The 24,078-nt window shown below is 44.3% G+C and overlaps 1 protein-coding gene across 4 annotated transcripts in view; it reads right to left on the reverse strand.

The window, feature by feature from the left end:
- TTLL10 (tubulin tyrosine ligase like 10) overlaps positions 1-24,078 on the reverse strand; it is a 155,167-nt gene that overhangs the window by 22,426 nt on the left and 108,663 nt on the right. For all 4 annotated transcript variants that reach the window (XM_019493909.2, XM_019493907.2, XM_014610095.3 and 1 more), the window contains exons 5-7: positions 18,678-19,345; positions 2,081-2,246; positions 341-459 (exon numbers count right to left, since the gene is read on the reverse strand). In XM_019493909.2, the coding sequence (XP_019349454.2) occupies positions 341-459; positions 2,081-2,246; positions 18,678-19,345 (953 nt within the window). The remainder of the gene's footprint in view (positions 1-340; positions 460-2,080; positions 2,247-18,677; positions 19,346-24,078) is intronic.

The following is a 24,078-nucleotide window of genomic DNA, read 5'->3' on the forward strand; positions in this document are numbered from 1 at the left end:
ACGGCATGGCTCAGTCATTTGGTGTCATGTACTATTAAGCTGGGTTGCAGTTTTATGGCTAAGAGCAGAAGTTGCCCATGACAGCACAACCCAGACGCTGCCTCCGTCTCTCTCCATGTACACAACTGGCCTCATCTTGCTATCTGAGCCAGTATAGTGGCATCTTCTCGACTTGCCCATTTAAACCAGCTTACCCTCGTCTGAGTTCACCTCTGTGTGTGTTGCCCCCCTCTACCCTCCTGCAAAGATGCCCAGGCTGTTGCCCAGCAGGAGAACGGATCTTCTCCTTATGGCCTCTCTGAGTCACCACTTCCCTTACAGCCCATTTCGACCTCCTTACCTTCTCTGAAGTTGTAATAGGTCTCCCGACACTTGGTCTCGCACCACTTCAGTTTGTAATCCTCCCTCTTGTTGTCATAGATACGCTGCCAGCCCTTGCTCCTGCAGTAGATGCTCACCCTACAAGGAAAACAAAAAAGCAAAGCAGCTTCTGCTGTTAATAAAGACTTAATTAGCTCAGAGGCCTTAAATTCCCCGAGAGTCTCTTGGAGGGCTGACTCAACAACACCTAGAAGCCCCGAGGTGAAGAGAGAAGGAGGGAAACAATTTCTCTCCCTCCTCTCTAGTTAATTAGAGTGTATGCTGGTGGGATTGTCACTTCACACTTAGCAAGTGGGGTGGTACCACGGTTCCTGGGAAGTAACAGCCTCTTTAATGAAGGCTGATATATCAAATAGGGTTATTGTAGTGGTGGAAGTGGTCCTCACGGGATCCTGGATTCCTTTGCACAGTGCCAGGCTTGGCCAGAAACCTATCAAAGACCTCAAAAAGAGGGGATGAAGTTGTCACGGGATGTACAGACACGTGGCAGGTTTCCCTTGCTTTATGCGGGTTGTGTATGTGCGAATTCAATCTTATGCGATGACCCTTTTTATACCAAAAATTTGTTCTATGCGAGGTAAATTCACTTATGTGATCGGTGGGGCGGAAGCCGACAATCAGCTGCTTTGTGCACTGCATTGATGCCATAGGTGGAGGAAGAAAAAATTATTTGGTGGGGGGTTGCGGTGGGTGGTGATGCCCGGGCCCATCAGAACGGCACCCCGGTAGTTGTGAGCCATGAAGCCTCCTGGCAGCAGCACCCACGGCCACTGCTCAAAGCAGCAGGTGCCCCAGGAGCACCACGACGCCACATCAGTACAGTCGAGGGGGTCAGCACAGTCGAGATCTTGGAATGTATCTCTATTTGTTACATTGTAAAGTGGGTTTCCTCTAAGCCAATTCGAATTATGCACCGTTTTGCAGGATCACACGTACAACATAAAGCGAGGGAAACCTGTAGAATGAGCTGGCATCTTGGTAGTTAGGGGGAAAATCAGTAAATATGAAGCCTGGTACATCCCCACTGCCAGAGTTTGCATCTAGACTATGTAAGGTTCTTAGGTTCATGTGTCAAAGCAGATCTTGGTAGATGAAAAAGGTTTCAGAAAACAGGTTACAGGAATGATGTGACGGCTGGGGGAAAAATGCCTTCAAGGCAAAGATTTAAAAAGTTCAGTCAGTTATGGTCTGTGTGTTTGTAGATCATCTAAAATAACAAGGCCTGGTTCCCTAGGCACCATAAATAAATAGGGATGATGAAGTTTATTAAAGACAATGTTGAGCAATGGTTTGGCTACAGTTTGTCAATGCCCACCTACAGAACAGACCACTGATAACAACAGATGGCTCTTGCAGTTAGCAGGAAAAAACAGATAATGAATGGGGGGGAACTATACTTTTCAGAGGCTTTCCCAAAAGCCAGATGACACCAGCCGTGTTGTGCAGGAGCTCATGTTATACAGTGTTGATCGGTTAAAACCAGGGTGGCTGCGGGGCACCGACCCTGCTTGGCTCAGTGATTTCTGAACAACACAACAGAATTTGGAGGCTGGAAGTTAAAGCCAGGCAGAGCCAGAAAAGAATAAATGACTATTTCCTTAGCAGTGAAAGCAATATTACAGGACATCCAGGAAGAACTTGTCCTAAACAGGAGGTCAGAGGATTGTAGTTGAAGTACCATAGGAGAAGAACTACTTACAACCCTGCTCCATTAGCACCACCAATGTAAAAGAATGGCCCCGGTCCCTGAGGCTCCGGCTTCCTCTCTTCTGGCTCATCTGCTTCAGTGACTGTCTTCTCATTTCCTTTATTCCCTTTACACTTGGCTTCATCCACCAGCCTCACTTCAGATGTATTGGAAGCAACTGTAAGAATTGGAATTGGGGAGATTTCAGCCAACTTGAAGAGGACTTCTCTAATGAAGTCATGCCACCTCCACCATGGGGAAGCTGGAAATGGCGAAGACTTTGTGCAATGTGATGCCACTTAATCTGTATAGCACAGTTTCCAGATAGAGGAGGCATTGGAGATTCTTCTGAGAGCAGATACTTGGGTGTGATAACAGCACTAGGATAGGATGGACATGTACCGGAAAAATGTGCAAAGACATCTTTGCTGGTCTGTTTTAAGTATGGTGCTTAGCCAGGGTCCAGCGTGAAACAGAGGCAGGACTTGGTTGCAGTTAAAGCACTGGGCTGAAATTCAGGAGACTGGCATTGCTACAGACTCCTTGGGCGATTTTACTTCACCTCTGTGCCCCAGGTCCTTATCTGTACACGGGGATAAGAACAGAGCTGGAAGGTACCTCAAGGAGGTCACCAATCTCCTGCTGAAGGCAGGATCCTCCCTGCCCAAACCAGCCCAGGCAAAGGTTTGCCAAACCCGAGCTTTAGATCTTCCAGTGATGACTATCTCGCAGCCCCCCCGGGGAATGTGTTTCCATGCCGAACCACCCACATCTAATATCCAACCCAAATTTCTCTGGTTGCAATTATTATATCCCTTGGGGAGGATAGAGGGGGGCTGCATGATACATTTGTTATTGCTGCAGGATCATAGATATTAGCAAGACAGGGCTGTAAAATGCCTAGCAGTAAGTCACACCTATCAGAAATGCAAAACTATGAAGTCTGTAGGAGTTTTTGGCTTGGGTAGGGAGGGCAGACGAAGCCACTCTTTTCCCAGCGGCTCCACTCAGACTAATCACATTTGGAAGCAGATGTTTGTGTGTCTGTTTTAGAGCCTCTCAAATTTTGCCAAGCATGCAGGATATGACAGTCCTGGGGTCCCTCTTCCAGAGCCAGGCAGCCGGGAAATGGAACGGTACAGATTTAATTGTGAGGACGACAGCGGTAGTGGGTACGTAAGTGGGAATGAGAAATGTTCAGCTTGCTTCAGATTGGTAACTAATCAGGTCAGGCCTTGTCATGCTTCTGTTACTTTTTCTGAGATCCTACGGCTCAGAATCTGATGAATTTGCAGAGGATGATAATGATTTTCAGAACAAAGCTAATGAGATCTGCCTCGTTTTCAAGGGCTGCAGTTTGATTTCTGGAGGAAAGGACAGGGCCAACATACAGCTTCAGCAAACAGGAGACAGATAGCTAGCTTTTTTGCCTCTACTAGGTATGACAAACGTGTAGTTGAGAGGGTTGAACCAGGCCTCAAAAAATATGGGGTCGGTCCCTGCCTCTCCTGCAGCCTCCCTCTGCGATCTGGGCAAGGTTCTTGGAGCCCTGCCTCCCATCTGCAAAAGGAGGCTGATAATGATTTCTTCCCCCCATCTTCCATTGATGTAGACTGTATATTCACTGGGACAGGAGCCACCTCCTATGTCTATGCCTGCTATTATGCTACTCTCTGATGCTGGTGGTTGTGGTTGGTGTTCAGTTAATTAAACTTTATACACTCAGCATCGTTAACACGAGGCTTTCCTAGCACTGTTCATCTGTAGATCTCAAAGTGTCTGATAGAAGCTGTCAGCATCCTAACAGAAGGAAGCCTTGATCTCAGTTGGAGGTTTTAAATTACCACCTTAATATCAGCTATGATTTTCTAGGTGCTGTTACCATGCACAGTCCTCATGAGAACCATTCTTATTACAGGTGAGCCGTTCTATAGCACACATAGGAGACAATGCTCTTTCAGCCACATTATGGACCGCTATTGACCAGTTACTTTACCATAGAGACCACATGCAGAACCTCAATGCCTTTGCAGTCTCCAAAGCCAATTGCTTGCTTCTCCAGAAACCCTGCTGCTAGGCGAGATGCCAAATGCAAATGTGTATGATGATTATCCCGAATGGCCCCGATGCTGTCAATAGGGATGCTGAGATTGACTTCAGTGGGAGCATAAGGATGGAGGGGTAATAGTCTAAGCATCTGTCCTCCAAAGGGTTCTACATGTTCTCCAATAAATCTAAAGACTGATGGCGAGATGTTATGTCAGTGTAAATCCATGTAACTCCATTGACTTTAATGGAGCTTTCCTGATTTATGCGGGCTGAGGGCCTGAGCCTAAGAGACTATGAGATTAAAACAGTAATTGCAACTGCAATAAAACCATAAATAAGGCCAGTGAGCTAGTCTGGAGGTGGTAAGGCATAAAATGAATGAATAGTCTAAATCATCTGAGAAGAGGACTGGAATGAATTTGTGACCCTTCACAAACATAGGCATAAAAACCTCAATCTTGCCCTGCATTATGAGACAGCTTGGAAAAAAAAAAAGGACTGAGACTAGTTTTCAAATACAGATGTCTGCATTTGGATGCTCACAGAAGAACTTGGGCAAACCAATGTCTATTTTTTTGTGTCCAAGTGTTTGTCTCACTACGGGATCTGGATGGGTTAATTAGATGCCATGTTTTCAGACAAGACCTATCTAAACCATGCTAATGCTACATTTAAGTATTCAGATACACATTTATTTTAATTTTTTTTACATCTCGCTTGCAATCTGGTACCATAAGCTCTGAAGTGTAGAGTTATCTGCAAAGAGTATACAGAAATGCATCTCTTGGGTTGAGGCAGACAAAGTTCTTTGGGCAAATGTGATATCTTTTACTAGACCAATTAAATAGTTGGGAAAATTGTTCTGTGCAAGCTTTCTGCCGCAAACACCCTTCTTCAGGCATAGGGAGAGTCTGCTGGTGTCTGTGCTCTCTCCTGGGGTGACTATTTCCTCCACTTGAGAATATTAAGGACTCTCAGTAATGACCCATATCAAGTGCATCCGGAAGTTGTGAGGATGGCGCAATGAAGGTGGGGGTGGCACAATGAAGCTGTGAGGATGGCACAACGAATATTACTGAATATATCAATAACTTGATATTCTCAAGTTATCTAAGGAAAGGACAGAAGAATGAAAAGGGGAAGGCTGTTTACTGCCTCTGCTTATTTTCATACCCATGATTATTGGTGGTTCCTTTTCAAATATGCACCTGAGCTGGTCCTTGCTGATTTCTAAGCACGTGGAAGCTGCAAATAAAAGAAATGCAATAACTGCTATTCACCACTAATGACCACAATCTGGGGGTGAGCCACCTATAACCATCTCTGAGCACTCTTGGTAACCTCCATGAAAATAGCCTTCCTAGTTCAGATCATGAACCCGGTCTGAATTTTTGCAATGTCCAAGATTGCTCAAATCCTGGGCTTTAGCTTGACCCTTCTCAGGTTCTTTGGTACTAGGAAGTAGCACTAAATTAAAATGTTCTCCCATGTAGCCCTTTGGATGTAGCTGGGGCTATGGTCAGGAATGTCATCAACACTAACGGCTTCCACTTCTGGAACATCTCTGGTCCACAGCTCCGTAATCAGCTTCCTTACTCAACATTGTGAAACTGCTTACAAGCGCATGGAATGACTAATTTAAATAGGGTTGAGCAAAAGTATGGCAATAGGGAATTTGGCCAAAGTAATGGCTATACTAGATCATTACAAACCAAATCCTGAACTCCTCCCTACTTCATTGGATCATTTGAGACCTGGAAATCAGGAGGTCTGGTGTGTGCATAATATGTGTGCAGGGTATGCATGTATGGGTACATGTATGTGTCCCTTCCTGCTGCATTAATAGCTTCTATGCATAACTGGATGGTGGGTGTTATAGCTCCCTTCCATGCTACCACACAGATGATATGAGATCTTACAGCCCTGGTCTGCAAAGCTTTGCCTTAAGTTATATTAGCTCATGCCTTTTAGTTCTGGAGACCTTAATAGATATGTCAGCCAAGGGAGTGACCATCACCTGGGCACATGCCCTGCTGCAGAGAGTATTTGCATTCCTCTCAACCATGACTGGTTCAGATAGCTCTGCTTGGGGCTGCAGGTCAATAAGAATGACTGAGACAATTCCCCCACCTAGAACATAGATGTCCAAAAGACACCAGATCACCAAAGGTTAGTGCTGACTTAGTTAAGGAGCACTTGGAAGGGCTGGATGGGTACAAGTCAGCCGGCCCGGATGACCTCCATCCACAGCTGCTGAAGGAATTGGCCAGTGTCATAGCTGAGCTGCTAGCATGACTGTTTGAGCACTCGTGGTGCTGCAGCCAGGTCCCTGAGAACTGGAAAAGGGCCAGCGTGGTACCCATTTTCAAGAAGGGGAGAAGGGATGAGCTGGGTAACTTTAGGCCAGCCAATCTTACCTCTATCCCTGGGAAAATACTGGAAAAAATCATCAAAGAATGCATTTGTGAAGGCCCAGCAGAGGAAATGATGCTGAAAGGAAACCACCATGGGTTCATCACAGGTAGATCCTGCCTGACAAACCTTACAGCCTTTTACAACCAGGTCACACATTGTCTTGACATGGCAGCTGAGGCTGATGTCATCTACCTGGATTTTAGGAAGGCCTTCGACACAGTTTCTCATCTTACTCTTATAGGGAAGCTAGCAGGCTGTGGAGTGGACACCTACACAGTCAGGTGGGTGGCCAAGGGACCGCACCCAGAGAGTGGTGGTGGACGGGTCGGTCTCAGCCTGGAGGGAGGTGGGCAGTGATGTCCCGCAGGGTTTGATCCTTGGACCGGTGCTATTTAATATCTTCATCAGCGATTTGGACGAGGGTGTGGAGAGTACCCTCTCCAAGTTTGCAGATACCAAGTTATGGGGCAAAGTTAACACACCGGAGGGCAGGGAGCAGATACAGGCCGACCTGGACAGGTTGGATCAATGGCAGAATGAAATAGGATGCAATTCAACAAAGACAAATGCAAGGTACTCCACCTAGGGAGGAGGAATCCCCAGCACACCTATAGGTTGGGGGATGACCTCCTCAGCAGCTCAGCGTCTGAATGGGATCTTGGAGTCATAATTGACTCCAAGATGAACATGAGCCGGCAGTGAAATGAGGCCATCAATAAGGCCAATCGCACCTTGTCCTGCATTAGCAGATGCATGACCAACAGATCAAGGGAGGTGATGCTCCCCCTCTATGCAGCACTGGTCAGGCCACAGTTGGAGTACTGTGTCCAGTTCTGGGCGCTGCACTTCAAGAGGGACACGGAGAATCTGGAGAGGGTCCAGAGGATGGCCACTTGCATGATTAGTGGCATCTGTGAAAGACCCTACAAGGGGAGGTTGAAGGTTATGGATCTCTTCAGCCTTCACAAGAGACATTTGAGGGGAGACCTTGTAGCTGCCTATAAGTTTATCAAGGAAGGACAACAGGGAATTGGAGATACGCTATTTATCAGAGTGCCCCTAGGAGTAACTAGGAAAAATGGGTGCAAACTAGTGGAGAGTAGATTTAGGTTAGACATTAGGAAGACATTTTTCACAGTAAGGGAGGCCAGAATCTGGAATGGGCTGCCGAGAGAGGTGGTGCTATCACCTAATGTGGAGGTCTTCAAGAGGAAGCTTGACAGTCACCTGGCTGGGGTCATCTGACCTCGGTCCTCTTTCCTGCCAGGGGCAGGGGGTCGGACACAATGATCCTTTGTGGTCCCTTCCGACTCTACAATGCATGAATCTATGAATGCAAGACACAGCTCAGAAGTGTATTTGTGCAGGGGAGGAGAGGGTTGTATGCCTCATGGATAGTTCATTTTGTGAGAATTCAGGGCTCTTCTACACACTCAGGGAAAGATTAGATAAAAGCGCCAAAAAGCCCCACTGAAGCTCCCAATCTATACAGAGGTTGGGTGGGCTGGGTCCAATTAATACAATGCCTCTCTTCGGCATGTGTTGGGCTCAGGTCTCGCTGAGCCTAAAGTAAAGCACCATTTATTTTTTTATTCATGTCTGTAAGCAGCCAAAATGGTCAAATGTGGTGTGGAGACATGAGAAGATGAATACGAAATGAAGGGGGGAGAAAGAGGTGCTCTGCATTGGATTTTTTTAGCCATAGAGTGGTCCTCTGGTTAATTTTTTTTTTCACCTTGCAATTTTTTTTTAATGCAGCTAATGTCACCTGAATGGCATTTGGCAAAGTACCTTATTGTTGGCATTATCAAGTGTTTAGATGTCTGAGAATTATTGATTTGGGGGCGAGGGAGTCAGATCTCAGTCTATTAGATGCTGAAGTGTGATTCTGTTTTTCACCCTGCTCCAATCCTGGCAATGCTTTTAACCTCCTCACTGTTTTTTTGTTGTTGAATATATATAGATAATATAATATATCTATATATTAGATAGATAGATCCTATTATGTGCTTAATAGATGGAGTAGGATCTGGTCAACATAACCTTTAACTTTGCTGGCACAAGAAAAGGATGTGATACACTGAGGCTGGTTCCAGAACCAGGCTATGCTCCCACTCCCGCTGTCACAACCCTGCTGGCTCCATAGTAGAAATCCCATCCCAGTTAAGATAGAGATGTCATTTGAAATTCTGAATTCCCTAAACAGTTCATCAGGCAACCTGTGCAATAAACAAATCAAGAACCTCTAACACTGTGATTCTCAATCTGGGTACTTTCATGATATTAGCACTGTTAGGTGTGCAAACACCTACACATGATTCACAAGAGAAACTCAAGAGATTTCAAATAAGAATCCACAGTGTCAAAAAAAACCCCTTTCAGCCCTGTTGTGGTCTTTCTGAGATCTTTGCAACAGAAGAATTGCCCTAGTATTTTTCTGTAGTCGGGAAACAAGTGAAAACGGAGGTGGAGTTTTCCGTGGGGTGCTTTGAGTCCGAAAAGGTCAAGAACCACCGGTCTGGCAGAACATACGCTGAACAGGAAAGACCTTTCAAACAAGTCTGTAATGCTTTCCCTCCTAACTTCATTGTCTTTTTCTGCTTAGTTCTGAGGAGCCTCCTGGTCAAAGAGCATGCACTTTCTTTAACAAGCGATGTCTAACAAGGAAAGAAGGAAAAGATTTCCTTTTATACCTCAAGCAGTAAGACGCCACCATTTATTTCATGATTAGAGCTTATTGCCCTCCAGTTTTTGTGCTGGGGGAACTTCACTGACTTGAGTAGAATTATTTGACTGTGATGCTAGAAAAAAAGCATGCTCACAGGTGACTCCAGTGTTTCACCTGCATAGTACTTTTAACGTTAAACCCTACCACTAAGCTTATTCATTCCTTCTTACCTGAGAAGTATGTGGGCCTTTTGATTGTTAAGGAGGGTGGAAAGCAGAGCAGTTTTTCCTTGGAGACACTTTTTGTTAAGGGACTGGATGGTGCATCTGCATCTCCCCCTGAAGCCATAGCATCTAAAAGTTGGTTCACTCATCATAAGGTTAAGTGTGATGTCATCTATGACTCTCACATAATATTGCTGGGTGTCTGTGATATGAAAAAGGTGGGAAAGAGCTGGTGGGTTAAAAGGTTCCTGATATTAGATCTCTATTAGAATTGACTAAGATGTTCTAGTCAATTCTAACAGAGCTGATGGAATAATATATTCTGGTGAGGATGCCTTTATTCCCATATCAGGACAAGGACACCTGTACAGGTATGTGTGTGTACCACTGTAGCTATATGGCTATAGATAAAGTGATGCAACTGAGAATACAGGCAAACCTGAACATAAAGGAACATTTTTAATACCAAATGCAATGTGCTCACTTTCAACAAAAAGTAACCAACCAACTTGAATACAAAGAAACAGCTCATTAAGTGAACAATTTCTGATTTAACCAATCCTTACCTTGCACTCCCCAAAATAGACCAGCCCTGCTATTCTGCATGCTTACCATACAGAATAGACTAACCCTGCTATTCTGTATGCAACCAATCCTTACCTTGCACTCCCATAGTAGACTCCCCAAAATGCACTCCCCAAAACAGACTAGCCCTACTATTCTGTATGCTTAGAGATTCATTGGCTTAGATGTATTCAGACCTGAACTCTTTCATCTTTTGAGGAGCTGATTTGAATCTTGGCTGGGCCAGTGACGTCCAAAAGCCTTTACCAGCAGTGATATATTTTAAATGAAAAGGGTTGGGAGTTTCAGGCCAGCATTAGAAGATGGTGCCCAGGTGTCCACATCACAAAAAAATAATCATTGCCCTGTCGCTCTTGTTATTCTTGGCAGAAAAGACCAAGGATTGAATAGGCCATGGTGACCGCATGTTCCATGAACAGCCAGGTTATACCAAGCTGGAGATGTGCATAAATTGTGAAATTTGATGTTGGTCTGAACCAAAAGCACCTTGTCTGCCTATGTTGGTCTGAACGCAGCTAAAGGTCAGGGTTCCCGAGATGAGAAGATGCTGAAGAGTTTGGTATTTTTTATGAAACTTGACTCTGGATCCAGCTCGGACCTCTTGCAAAATTCAACCATGATCTTGGGCTATCCTGAACCTGTACTGCATTGGGTTTCCATTCCCAATGACTGTTAGGGTCATACAGCCTTTTCCTGCAGTTGGCTACCCCTCTCAATTTCTTTTCCCAGAGTTGCAAAAACCTGAGGCCCCAGTTCTTTAAGATCTAGGTGACTATTCTTCCCTACCCTTTAAATCCCTGCAAATAGAATAAAAAGGCTTGATTTTGCGAGGGGGCTGAGAGTTTGAAGTTCTGTCAGCTTCTGTCAGAGCCAAAAAAACTTTAATGAAAAATGAAAAAAAAATTGAATGATCTATATTCTCTTTGTATCACTTATTTGAAAGCTACCACTTGAAATCCTCCCTGTAACATGCAGAGTTATATAATCTCGATATGAATAATTCCTTCGGCTATCTTCCACATCAGTCAGGCATGGCCTAGAAATCTAGAATTGAGCACGGGGCGGGGACACCGACACCTCTTTTCCAAAGGAGTTTTACAGAGATTGCCACCAAGATAAATTGTACTGAGGTTAAACATCTGTGTGTTTACAAGGTAGATGATAGTGAATACGACTCCAACTACACTCGCACAATAAGATCATATTATAATGGAACTTATGATATCTGAGACGTCAGGATATTAATCTGTTTGGGGGAAAAACTGGCTCCACTGAAACCAGTGGGAATTTTGCCATTGACTTCAATAGGTCCAGAATTTCACCCGTTGACTACAATGCACATTTTTGCCTCTTTGTTTTAAGGTGTTGGTTTACAGAAGGCTCTTTAATGAATATGCTGTCTCCATGGGCAAGTAGGTTTTCCTAGGCAGAGTTGAGACAAAATCAGTGCCTCTTTTCTTGCAAAAATGATGCTCCCCTCTCTTTCCTAATTTTCGGGGGGTGTGTGTGTGTGTATATATATATATATATATATATATATATACACATACACACACACATATACATATACACACACATACCAAAGAGGAAGAAAACTGGCAAAAAGGAAGAGTCCAGAAATAGCCTCCAAGAAGCTACCAAATATATATATATATTTTATATATATATATATATATAAATATATTTATATATATATTTGGTAGCTTCTTGGGGGCTATTTCTGGACTCTTCCTTTCTGCCAATTTTCTTCCTCTTTGGGTTTCACAACCTTCCCTCACCCTCCCGTACCTAGTCAAGAGGTTAACGGAAGACTTCTAGTTACTATAATTATTATCTCCTGCTGTAGCCTTGCATCATTTCTCTAAAGATCTTCAACCATTTAGCAGACATCTGTTAAGTAAACCTCAGTACCTCCAACTCTCTTTCTGAGATTGGGAAATAATAATTCCCATTTTAGAGATGAGAAAACAGAGAGAGGTTTTTCACCAGATCACATAAGGAGTCATCAGCACAGACAGGAGCATAAAGAATGGTCTTCTGTCCCCCTGCTGTATCCATCACAAGATGACAGAGTATGGTGGTACCAATTTAGATCTTTCTGACCCAATCTTTTTAATTTCCACGTAAGCCAGCATCTCTGAAGAGGACAATGGCGGTTCAGTCGGTCATACCATCCTGTTTAAATGAGCCATGACCTCGCCTCCAAACCATCCGGGGTTTTTATGTGAGAAGGGAAGGGAAAGGAAGAACACAGAGTGCTGTGGCATTTTTTAGCAACGCTGCAAAGCCTCCTAAGTTTTTCATGTGACAGAGATTGTGAAAACAGGACTGATCAGCAAAATGCCTGGAATTGGGAAATGGCTTAATGCAAAAAGATGAACATTTCCACAGAGAAGGCTTATTTATTTAACTCCATTCTCCAGATAAAGACCTGTCTGCAAAATATTTTGAGCAAGGGGCCCAATCTAGAAGTTTTTTGTTTGCCTTTCATGCCAAATGGAATTGGTTATGCTCCAACGGCCCACGTAGCGTCATTTGATTACAAGATTCCTGATGGTATTTATAAGTTTATGACCAAAATCAACGCCTTGTACAGTCTCCCAAACCGTGGCTAACAGATAAAGCAGCATTTTATTGCAGGGATGCACAAAAAAGACAACTTGTCCTCAACGACACATTAGAAAGCATTTTTCTTCAATAAAAGGAAGATCTCTTTTATTGGAAGAGGAAGACCATTTTGTTGAATAGAATATCTATTACTCAGCCTCCTATAATCAGCATATCTGGACGGGGTCAGTCTAGTGCTCTGACTGAATAATGGCTATTGCTTCTGTTTACAGTAAAGCACGGGGTGTGTGACCGCCTTGTGTTTTTTCTCACAAGCTTGATGATTCATGAGACTAAGGGTCATGCCCTTTTGAACAGCACTTAGTGCTTCATTCTGTGAGTCTGCTCCAACTCACTTGAAAGGCAGTGAATTAATCGGAGTGAGATGAAACCCTCTTTTATCAGCACTTCCTGAAGCGCTCTTTAATAGGGAGGGGTAAGCTTAATGTGGCCAACGTTCAACCTCCCTTGCTCACAGTGGCTTGGAAAGCTCAGCTGGAACTAAGACACGGTCGGGTTCCCATTCCACCGCAACCAAAGCAGCAGGCGCGGAGGAGGAGAATGAAAATATCGCGCCAAAGTGAGCTGAAAACCAGAGCAACAGTAAAGCCAAGTATCAAGGGCCAAATCCTGGACTGGTGTAATCTAAGAAACTTCTACTGAAACCACTGCAGTTGTATCAATTGGCCTCAAATTAAAACTAGCCTGGAGAGCATGAGGGCAAAGGAGCAGAAAGGCTTATCTAATAGGAACGTAGCAAGCGCCAGTGTTATTCTCAAGGCTGCCAGAAGTCAAACTCCAACAGGCAGGCTATATAATAAGACAAGGCTTTCTGTCACGCATGTGGTCTGTTCTCCTGTGACACCGATCATTACCATATTCATTGTATACGGTGCATTACAATTCACTTATACTTGTATGAGATGAAATTCTGATCCTGGCCAAGACAATGGAAACTGCCATTGGCTTCTATAGGGTCAAGATGTCACCCACTGGCTTCTAATATTCATCTTTTGTAAGCATGTACATTAGGCCAGAGCGAGTTGGCACCTATTTGATCTGGCTTCGGATCCGGGCCCTTTGGATGCCAGGGATCCAGTCCAGACCTCCAGACTGGGTTGCTGCTTCAATCCGGCTGAAGCAGCTCCAAAGATTCGGAGCTGCCTCGGAGATCTGGCCATAGGGTATAATGGGGAATCAATGAAATATCTATAACTTTATTGCTTTTTGTCTGATTTGGATGAAACTTGCAGGGATGGTCACCTCTACTGAGAGCATGAAGCCTGCCAAGCTTCAAGAAGATTGATGTAGGGGTTCAGAAGAAAATGCACCCCAAATTCTTGAAAGCAAAACTAATGTCATGGGTATGTGTTAAGCCACAGTAGGGTCAGAACTGCAGGCGTGCTAGTCCCTGGTGAGGCCACAAAACCTGCCAAGTTTCAAGGAGATAGATGCAGGGGTTTGGGGGAAACTGCACCTCAAGCTGCAGACAAGCCAAACTCGTGCCATGGGTGACCCTGCGTGGGTTAAGGCACAGCAGGGTGAAAGCTGCAGGGATGGTGGCCCCTGCTGTGTCCATGACTCCTGCCTGGGCTTGATGGGCCCAATCCCGCATGGGTTTGGTGTGCGGGTGCAATCTGGTGCATGGCCTGAGCCCTATGTGCCAGATTGAGCCCCAGGCTCCATGCCTGACCCCCCCCCATGCTGGATAGGGCAAACCCAGGTCCTGGCCCTGCATGTTGGATTGGGTCCATTACCCCTATCCTGTGTGCTGGCCTGACCCAGTGCATGGGGCCAAGTCATCTGGCTGCATGGCTTGGAATTTAATGGGGGCAGGGAGCAGTGGCAGCATTAATCACCACTGCTCCCCCACCGCCAAGTTTCTGGACTCCTGGGGAGCCCTGTGGGCCAGATGACATGCCTCCATAAGCCAGAGGTTGAACACCACTGTTTTCTATGATACTTGTCACGGACTCTATCTCCTAGCACAAGTGAAATCCACAGCAAATTGTCTGATTTGTCCTTGCTGTTTATTACTGTTTCATTTCACTTGACTACGTGCGTCATTTCTTGGGGTCAAAGAAATGGGTTGCAAAATATCTGGTGCAAGAACCATCTTTTAACTGTTTTCTCTTTACAGTTTGTTGCATAAATGAGGCCTGTGCCTTGTCTAGGACAGCAAGGTATTTTTAATACCGAAAGTGTTCCCTGCATGCCTACCTAACTCTCTTGACTTTTTTTCTTGTTACTTTTATTTGGGTTTTCGAAAAATACAAAATTCACACAAATACAAAACATACATCGTTATAAATCACAGCATGGTACAGCACAAAGAGAATAAAGTAACACCAGTGTCTGCTCACTCTCAAATGCAAGCGTTTAAATTTACACACCAAGATGTGAACTTTTTTCCTCTTCAGGAACAGAGTTAAGTGAATTAAACATAGCTTATTTTTCACTCTATGAAGCCCATAGGAAACCATCTCCATCAACCAGTCTCTGATGACCAAGATATCTAGTGGTGTAACCAATATGCACGTGCAAGTCTGTTGGGGGTGGAATAAGAACATGTTTTCATCACTTAGCTAAAACCAGAAAAAATAGGAACACAGAATGAATATCAGGTTATATCTCCTCGTTGGTAAGCGTGCCTTTACGGCTCATCCATATCACCTACAAGAACATTACTGCACATGTTTCTTGAATGACGCAGAGGATGATTTCTTTGCACCAGCATATGTCAATGGGAGCAAACGAATACAGAAAGAATAAGTGCGGAGAGTGAGCTGCTCTGCTCAGCAGCAAGACAAAAACATCTCCTCCACTTATCTGAGGTACTTGTCTGGTACTGTCACGGCTTCAATGTTTTTCAGTGCATTTCTCCTCAAAATAGCCTCCATTTGTAGATGAGTGGCGGCACAATGAAATGAAGGGACTTGCTTACTTGTCACTATGAAAGTCTGAGCCTGAACTGGGGCCTGAAGATAGGTCTTGGAAGCCCTAGGCTAACATCCTAACCCCTAGGATCTCCAGCTGAACCGCAGCTCCATCTATTTAATCTCTTATCTCTCTTGCTTTCCTTTATCTTCTGTATTAAGCCTTTCACTAGGACTTCAGAGTTTATGTGGGCAAGTTATCAGAACAGCACAGATGCAAGGAGCTGTGCTTGTAAATGCGGTTCAGGAACACTGGAGGGGAAGTGTTATCAGCAGCAACGACGTGGGCAGCTTTATCAGTCGTGCCGTGACCAGTGGGTGCAGAGACGGTCGTGCCGTGACACAGAGAGGAGGTTCAGACCTCAGCGTGAACGCTGGTCCCTTCCCTCTGGGTCTGCCAGGCGTGCTTTTGCAGTATTGTGACTATTGCTCTTTGAACTGGGGGTGTAAATATTTATATGTCTATTTTTATCATTTAATTATTCACTCATGCCTCTCTGTGGAACCATTTGCTCTTTTATCCTCCCCTTCCTTCCCAGGGTTGCTAAGAAATTAACCAATTTTAAACAATCCCATTTATCCTGAGACACGAACTCATGAAATACAGTGCAATGATTGAAGTATAGATAAAGATACGCTTCCATTAGTCTGAACACGTACCTGTCTCTGTTTAATACTGGGAGATTCCATAATTACACAGAGAAAGAAGATCAAAGAATCCCATCCCCTGGGTCTCTGCATAAAGATTAAAGATGAACTTTCATGCTCGTTGAATCTTTTGACACGCAACATTTAGGCTTAAGTCCCTTTGCTTTCCCCTTATTTGTGTTTTGCCTCTCTGGATGGCTAATTATTAAAGGGGATAATGAAAGAGATCCCTTCCTCGAATTTATCCAAGATATTCATTAAAAGCCCTATGCACAGACAGATGGATACACAAAGGGCCAAATTTAGCTCTTCTCTTGACCTGTGCAGCTGCCACAGAAACCTGAGGGTCTTCTGAATTGTGCCTCACACATCTTCAAAGGCATAGCCCCCTAAAAAGGATATTGATACATGCAGGGATCTATATTATTTAGCATAGAAACTTAAGCAAACGTGGGTTATAAATGCACAGACAAATGCTTGCACAGGTTCTGTGTGCAGTTTAGACGTTCAAATTCACGTGTCGAATGTATACTCTGGGATGAGTGATAGTAATACCCATACTATCCCCATGGGCAAGGAGAGCACAGAGAGGTTAAGAAATACGCTTGATGTCAGATAATGGGACTGAATCCAGGTTTCCTACTCCCCTGCTCTAGGGTTTGATATGAAGCCCATTGATGTCAACAGAAATGCTTAACTGACTTCAGTAAGTTTGGTTAAGGCCCTTAATGTGTCACGCTTCATCCTGGTCTCCTCTAATTACCATACCTCTATGATAATCCAGAAGCTTTCAAGCAGCCTGCTAACTCTTGCAGATCAGTCAAAATTCAGCAAGAGAAGTGAGATCCTTCTTGATATTTTTTAATTTAGCCAAGGAGTGAGGCAATTCATTTGGTCTCCCCATGTTTTCTCCAACGTGATGGGTGACAGTCTCCTTGCAGACCACGTCCTTCCCAGAAAGAACTGCCCTTTACAGTACTACATTTGGGACATTGCTGAACTGACCATGGCTGACTGGCTGAGATGCTGAGTAGCAGTCAGATTTTCTAAGGCAAGACTAGGCTGCTATAACATGCCTCTGGTTTTTTGGCCCTTGTGCACATCACCAACCATCACTTGCTGATTCACGAAACCAGATTTCCAAGGACAGAATGAAAAAATAGATATGTCAGCAAGTGGGTGTGAAGACTCAGAGAACATAAAATGGAATCATTTCTACACGGGGGTTAGTAAATTATGCTATTTCAGACACCCTTTGACTGGCCTCTGAATTTGGCTTAATGATATCATTGGGAATGGTAGGCGCTGGTAGTCTCTGCTATGCAACTCAGTGTCAGCAAGTCCATCCTTGCATGTACTCATTGTGGAGGCTAAAATTAGCTAAGATGTATTTTATATTCTGCTAAACTTATTATCACAAGAATCCAACAGCCCCAAGAACTGATGACCAGGGATCCTGGTTTTCTCTGATTTAAAAAAATCTCTAGTTTTCAGATTTAAAAAAGTAACCCCAAATCCACATTTTCCCCTCATTTAGAATGAAACACCACTAATTTATAGATACATATATAGATATAGATATCTATATACATCTATAGATATCTATAGATAGATATATATAGAGAGAGAGAGAGATCTATAGATATCTATAGCTAGATATCTAAAGATATCTATAGCTAGATATCTAGCTATAGATATCTATAGATATCTAGCTATAGATATATAGTGGTGTTTCGTTTTAATCATGGAAAAATGTGGATATGGGGTTACTTTTTTTATTCCAAAAATTGGGGATTTTTTTAAATCCAAGAAAACCAGAATCCCTGCTGATAACACAAGGCCTGTTTTTTAATCTTGCACCTGAAGGGTGGTCTAACAAAAGGATATCCAAATGCTTGTGATATTCAATCCAGAGTCTGAATCTATCTGTGATCCTTATTCACCCAGTATAAATGGTCTAACCATCTTTCTAAGAGACAAAAATACCCCTAAAGATTTTCTCTCTTGATTTGAAGTGTTTCCCGTTAAAATGAACATAACATACTTTTTACTGCCAGCAAAGCTACGCGCCTTTAACAGTGAAAATATCAGAAAATAAAGCTGATAGTTGTTTGTGTTGCCAACAGATTTGTGGCATTTTCAGGCAAATGACCTATTAATGGGGAGAGTATGTTTTCTTCAGACAAATGGCTTGCTAATGGGGAAGTTATATTTCTCTCCATGGTTCCAATTTCCTACTTTAAAGCTTAATTTTAAATTAGTTTAATTTCACTAGGTGTTTACGAACCATTGATGGGAAATGTAAGATGAAGGTGACATGCCCCTGTTACTAGCAGGAGGTAATAACTGTATGTAGTGCGACTGCCAGCCTGCTATACGCTAGGGGCTGGATCTTCGGTTGTGGTAAATGGTGCATTTCCATCAGCATTCACATCAACTGAGGACTCAATACTAACATTTAAGGCTTCAAGATTCACCTGTGTCAGCTGTTGAAGATCCAACCAGCTGCTGATCTTCTCCATATGTCATGGCTTTGGTTTTCTTTTTCCTTTTGATAGGTGCTAAGGCCACCTTCAAGTTCATTTTGGAACTGGAAGGAGAATTTTTGCCAGATTTGTGAGTGGTCAGGGAAGGCTGGAGACCTATGTTTTTCACTTTGCCATCAAGCACTCTGCTGGCTTTGAACTCAACGACTTCTGGTGTCCTTGGTTTTTTAAGTTCATCAGGACCTTTACTTTGATCCAGATTTCTATCTGGAGGGATACAGCTCTCACTTTCCAAGTCCAAGTTACTAAGGCTGGTCTCCAGTGATGTGCTGGCTAGTAGCTGTCCTTGGCTTTTGCCACCTGCCTCTGCATCACCCCCCTTCTCTACTTCATCCTCCCTGGGGACAGTAGATGTAGGTCTTGCGATGCCACGTAAATCCATCTGAGCGCTCTCGCCTGGTCTCTGGCTGCTCGGCCCATCTGGAACTACGTTTTGTGATCTGCAAACTCTCCCTTCGTTCTTCGGTTCAGTCTTGCTTGCCATCTCTGGGACATCTACATCTTCCTCAGCAGGTTGCTGTCGTTCAGCCTCAGGACAAAAGACAGACTTCTTTCCGGGAAGCGCGCTAGCCGAGGCCCATTTATGTTCTGTGCAATGGCTGTGAAGACAACAAATGAGATGTTTCATTATGGCACTGACATCATAATCAGGAGTATTCTCCAGGCTATGGATAGGCAGAATAATCTTAGTGAGTCTCCATGCTTTGTTGAGCAGGGACAGACTCGAGCCCAGAAGCGGAGGTTTTCATGAAAATGTGCTTGCTTCAGAAAGGCCAGGAACAGATGAAACATTGATTGGAACAAGAGGGAAAATACAGCTTTTCCAAGCAAGGGTAATAAATAGCATGAGATCAGTAAATGATATACAGTTCCTCCAGGAAACATGTAAATGGCATGGCTAAATACATTATGTAATCTCAAGTGTAAAGGCAGGACTGATGGGAAATGTGTTCATTGTATTAAGTGCTCTTGTATCGCTGGTCATAATACAGTAGGCTGTAAGACAATGTCAGTAAGCCTTCAAAAGGACCTAGTTAAAATTGTTTCTTCATAAGGAGACCTGCAATTCTTGAATGTGAAGTTACTGTCACTGCCTCATCATGTGCCTTTTGCCACGTCACAATGCCACATTGTGCCTCAGCTTCACCACCCGTATTAGGGTGATGATAATTGCAGCTAAATGGGAACGGCAATTTCTAGTTTGCAGGAAATTTCATTTTTTCCGAGTGTGTTTCTACACCAAATTGGGTAATTCCCACGTAATAACATTTAAAACAAAATGGTTTTAGGTCAGTGGAAATCTTTTGGGTCAGTAAAATGATTTATTTATTTTTGTTCAGATTTTGACTTTTTTGAAAAAGATTCAATTTTTCAAAAACGTTTAATGCAAAGCATTCTTTCAATGCAAAATTGAACCATTTCCATTCTGCTTATGTTACCTCTACATAGTTTAAAAAGAAAAAAACGAAAACAGTGGGACTTCAGAGCCCCCCAGTGGAAGCTGGTAGTGAGTGAGCTGGCATTAATCATAATGACTGGCACTCGAAGGATATCGCTCAGGGGATGTTGACAGTGACAGTAGGTAAAGCACTAAGATCCCTTAAGAAGCAGCATTTACTATGAAAGGAATATGGGAAAGTATTTCAGTGAAACCTGGAGCTACGAGGGATTCAATTCTGTGAGTCCTGGGGTGGTATATAGTAGGACGCAACAGGAAAAAACTGCACTAGGAGGGAGAAGAGGAAATAAGCTGTGTTAGGCACAAGGCATGGTTTTTAGATGTTGCAACAGTAAATCTCAAGTCCCCTGGGCATGAACACATTCCCTTGCTCACACGTGCACAAGGCGCAGGCCCATTAGGGCACGTCAGTGAAGATACACCCGTGAACAGATCCTCGCTGTGCTAATGAGACCATTAGCTACACACTCCTGCCTTTGTCCCCACTCCTGCCCCTCATGGCAAACATCAAAACAGAGATACTAGCCAGGAGAAGCTTGCCCACCACCTCTGGCATCCTGGGGTGGCACTAGGGCAGGCTTTGGGGGGGGCTATAGCCACCCCAAAATTCACCTTAGCCCCCCTGTAGCCACCCCTCCCAGCGTCCTGCCTCCCCTCGGGGTTGCCACCACTTTCCCCGCACACCTGAGCCTGCCCCACTCCCACCCACACCCAGCAGAGGTGCAGTGCTCCCGGCTCAGCTGAATAAATACGTTTGGCTAGAAGGTGTATAATGCAGCACCCCAATTTTCTGCCTAGCCCACCTCAGCCCCCACACCTGGAAAAGGCTGGTGCCACCCCTACTGGCATCTGCTCTTCCTCCTGTTCCCAGCCTTCTGCAATACTTTCATTTTTGGTTAACTGCAGACCTTAGAGCAGCAGTTTTCAATTTTTTTTTGAGCTGAGCCCCACTTTGAGTGCCTTTGAGTGCTCCTGCAAAGGAGCAGCGCAGCCAGGCGAAGGGGCGCCCCTCATTCTAGCAGGCGCTGTGGCTCGGCTCGGCTCGGCGGGGTGGGCTCCACCCGTCGCGGCTCCAGCGCCTCCTGCCTTGGCCCTGCCATGGCTCTAGGCTGCACACATGCTGTGACACACTCCCGGAGATGCAGCAGCCCGCTGGCAGAGCCTGTCCGGGGCTCCCCACCCCTGCATCCCGCTACGAGACTGCAGCGGTGCCAGCTCCTTGCAAACTCCTTGCCTGCACACCCCACCCCAACATTCCCGCATGTCCCCGCAGGCGGGTGCGCCCCACAATTTGTCTGGGACCCAGGTTCTGAGTTATATTAGGGCCTTTTTTCTATGCTGCTCTTGTAGGGTAAAGGACCCTAAAGCGGTAGAAAATTACACCTGACTGCATTCACTTGAAAGCCCCTTTATGCCGCCGATATGGTGGAAAAGCAGGGTAGGCATAAACACTATGTCTGAATCTCCGAATCTTTCCGAATCGATTCAGGGGGATTAAAGGGTCTGCTGATTCGATTTGGATTCGGACGTTCGGCCACTGAATTGGGCTGAATTTCCGCCGAATTGAATCGGCGACCAAAGCTTCGCACAGCCTTAATAAACAGTCTCTTCTGTCTGCCCGGCAATATACACATCAGTGACACTGTAGAAATAACATGTCCTAAATATGTACAATGACGTTAGCTATCAAAAAAGGGGAGACGCTTCCATAGTTTCCTACCCAGCCTTTACATAGCCCCATGATACTGCTCAGCACCTGATGCACAATATATTTAAGGACCATTTCTGCCATGCGTGGGGTGATGCACAGCATCTCTGCAACACCACGCAACAGTTTTTTAAGACAGGAAGTAAAGACTATTAGCTTGTCAAAGCTGCCGGCTTAGCTCGTGAGGTTTTGACAAGATCACGCAGCCCAGAGAATAGGCTCGGAGAGCTTTGCCACAACACCGGTGAGATCTGTTCCTGGAGCATTCATTTTGCATATCAAAATATTGACGAAAATTTCTGTGCCGTTCCTTGCTGTCGCTCTGCTTCTGGATCACACGCGCTCTGTCTCACTAATTGAAAACCCAGGCAGTGCCTTGTAAATCAGTCCCTTTCCTTATCTCCGCTTTTGATTTTAGAAGAGCTACACACAGAGCTGCCTGTTTGTTTCTTTCAAGGGAAACAAATCTTACAGTGCAGTAAAATAATGGAAAGTCTAACCTTCGCTCAGCAGGCACTAAATGCTTTAGCAAAGCTTTAACGGGCCCCTTTTCCTTCCTTCTGCTTCAAGAGCTTGGCTCCTAGCCGTGCCATTAAACGCTTCTAAAGAAACCAAACCATCCCGGGAACAGTCGCACTGCAGAAGGAGCAATGACTTCCCAACGGCAAGGGTTGGCTCTGAAATCGAACCTGCCTGTACTGTATTTACCCAGGTTTACAGTACTTGTCTGGCAGGTTCAGAAAAAAGGGGGAAAAAAAATCCTAATTCTATAAACAAGAGCTTGTCTCCTAGCAACAGCTGCCTAGCTACGGTTGCTAATTGTGGAAGGGTTTCCGGTATTAGCATGCGGAGCGATTTCTTCGAATGTGTGTGTTTTTTAGATAAAGCTCCATGGTGATAAAGCACTAGAGCAGGGGTGCCCGGCGAGTGGGTGCGCAGGTGTGTAGCCGAGAGATAGGGAAACCAGTGCAGTTGCTGGAACTTCTGCCGACTGGTTTTGTTTCCACTCGGTCTTCCACGGTCGCCTTCAAGCCGTGGAAAAGCCAGGCCTCGTCTCCGCTGATAGACACTCCTCCCGTTTTCGAGGTTACTTGCAAGCAAGCTGCAAAAGCTAATTCCTTTCCTCTCCACTGCACAACCACTCACTCATCACCCGACAGACCTAGACGCTGAACGGCTGCAAACAGGCCGCTTGATTATAGTGTATCTTCCCATCCTGTGCAGCGTTAGCAACTCCATTGCTCAAAACTTCACCTCTCCCAACTTCGCAGAAGTCTCTCTGCCAGTACTTTTCAGGATACTGGAGTACATACAGTTCAAAATTAACACTATGGAGGCACAGAGCCAATGTGGGACACACTGAGATTATATGAGTGGGCGTCAAAAGATCTGCAATGCCTAGATTTGCCGGAGTACATGAATAACTTCATGGGCACACCAATGTTTGATCATGAGAGCGATGTGAATAACTGATTTTTTTATTTTTATTTTTTGGATCACTGGGTGAAACAAAAAGCTGCAAGAAAAATGTATTTCAGGCTAACCCAAGATCAACGTTTTTAGCTTTTTCTGCCAAAAAATGCTTTGATTTAACCTAACATTTGGGGGAGTTTCAGGGATGGGGCGTGTCTTTCATCCTGTTTAAAAAATTTAATTTTCATAAATGTCAGAGCAAAGCATTTTAAAATGCCAAGCTGAAATGTTTCACTCTCAGTTTTGCAGCTGAAAAAAAAAATGTGAATGTCGTGAATTCCTGAATACTTTCAGTTAGCCTGAATCTGCATTTCTTTCAGTGCAATAAAATATTTGACCTCAAATTTCATCCAGCCCTGTCGTGTGAAGAGACATGTGTCATACGTTTCTCCTAGTTACAATAACTAAAGAAAGAGAATTAGTGGCTTGCAACATGCAGAGAAACTCGGCGACCTCAAAACGAATGCAGCTGAAATGAGCAATTGGTAGAAACTAAATATTGTTTGAAGAAGAATGGAACATTTACTATTTTTTTCCAAAAAATGATTAATATCTCCATCTCCCAAAGTTCAAATAAAAAAAAGAAACACTGCTCTTCTAACTGTGCTTTGAAGCATTCTCAATTAAGGTTTGAGGAGGAGTAGCTATTATGAGTTTCATAGACCCACCTGAATTTAATTTCAATTGAATTT

Source organism: Alligator mississippiensis, chromosome 13 (genome assembly GCF_030867095.1).
Source record: "Alligator mississippiensis isolate rAllMis1 chromosome 13, rAllMis1, whole genome shotgun sequence".
NCBI classification, from domain to species: domain Eukaryota; kingdom Metazoa; phylum Chordata; order Crocodylia; family Alligatoridae; genus Alligator; species Alligator mississippiensis.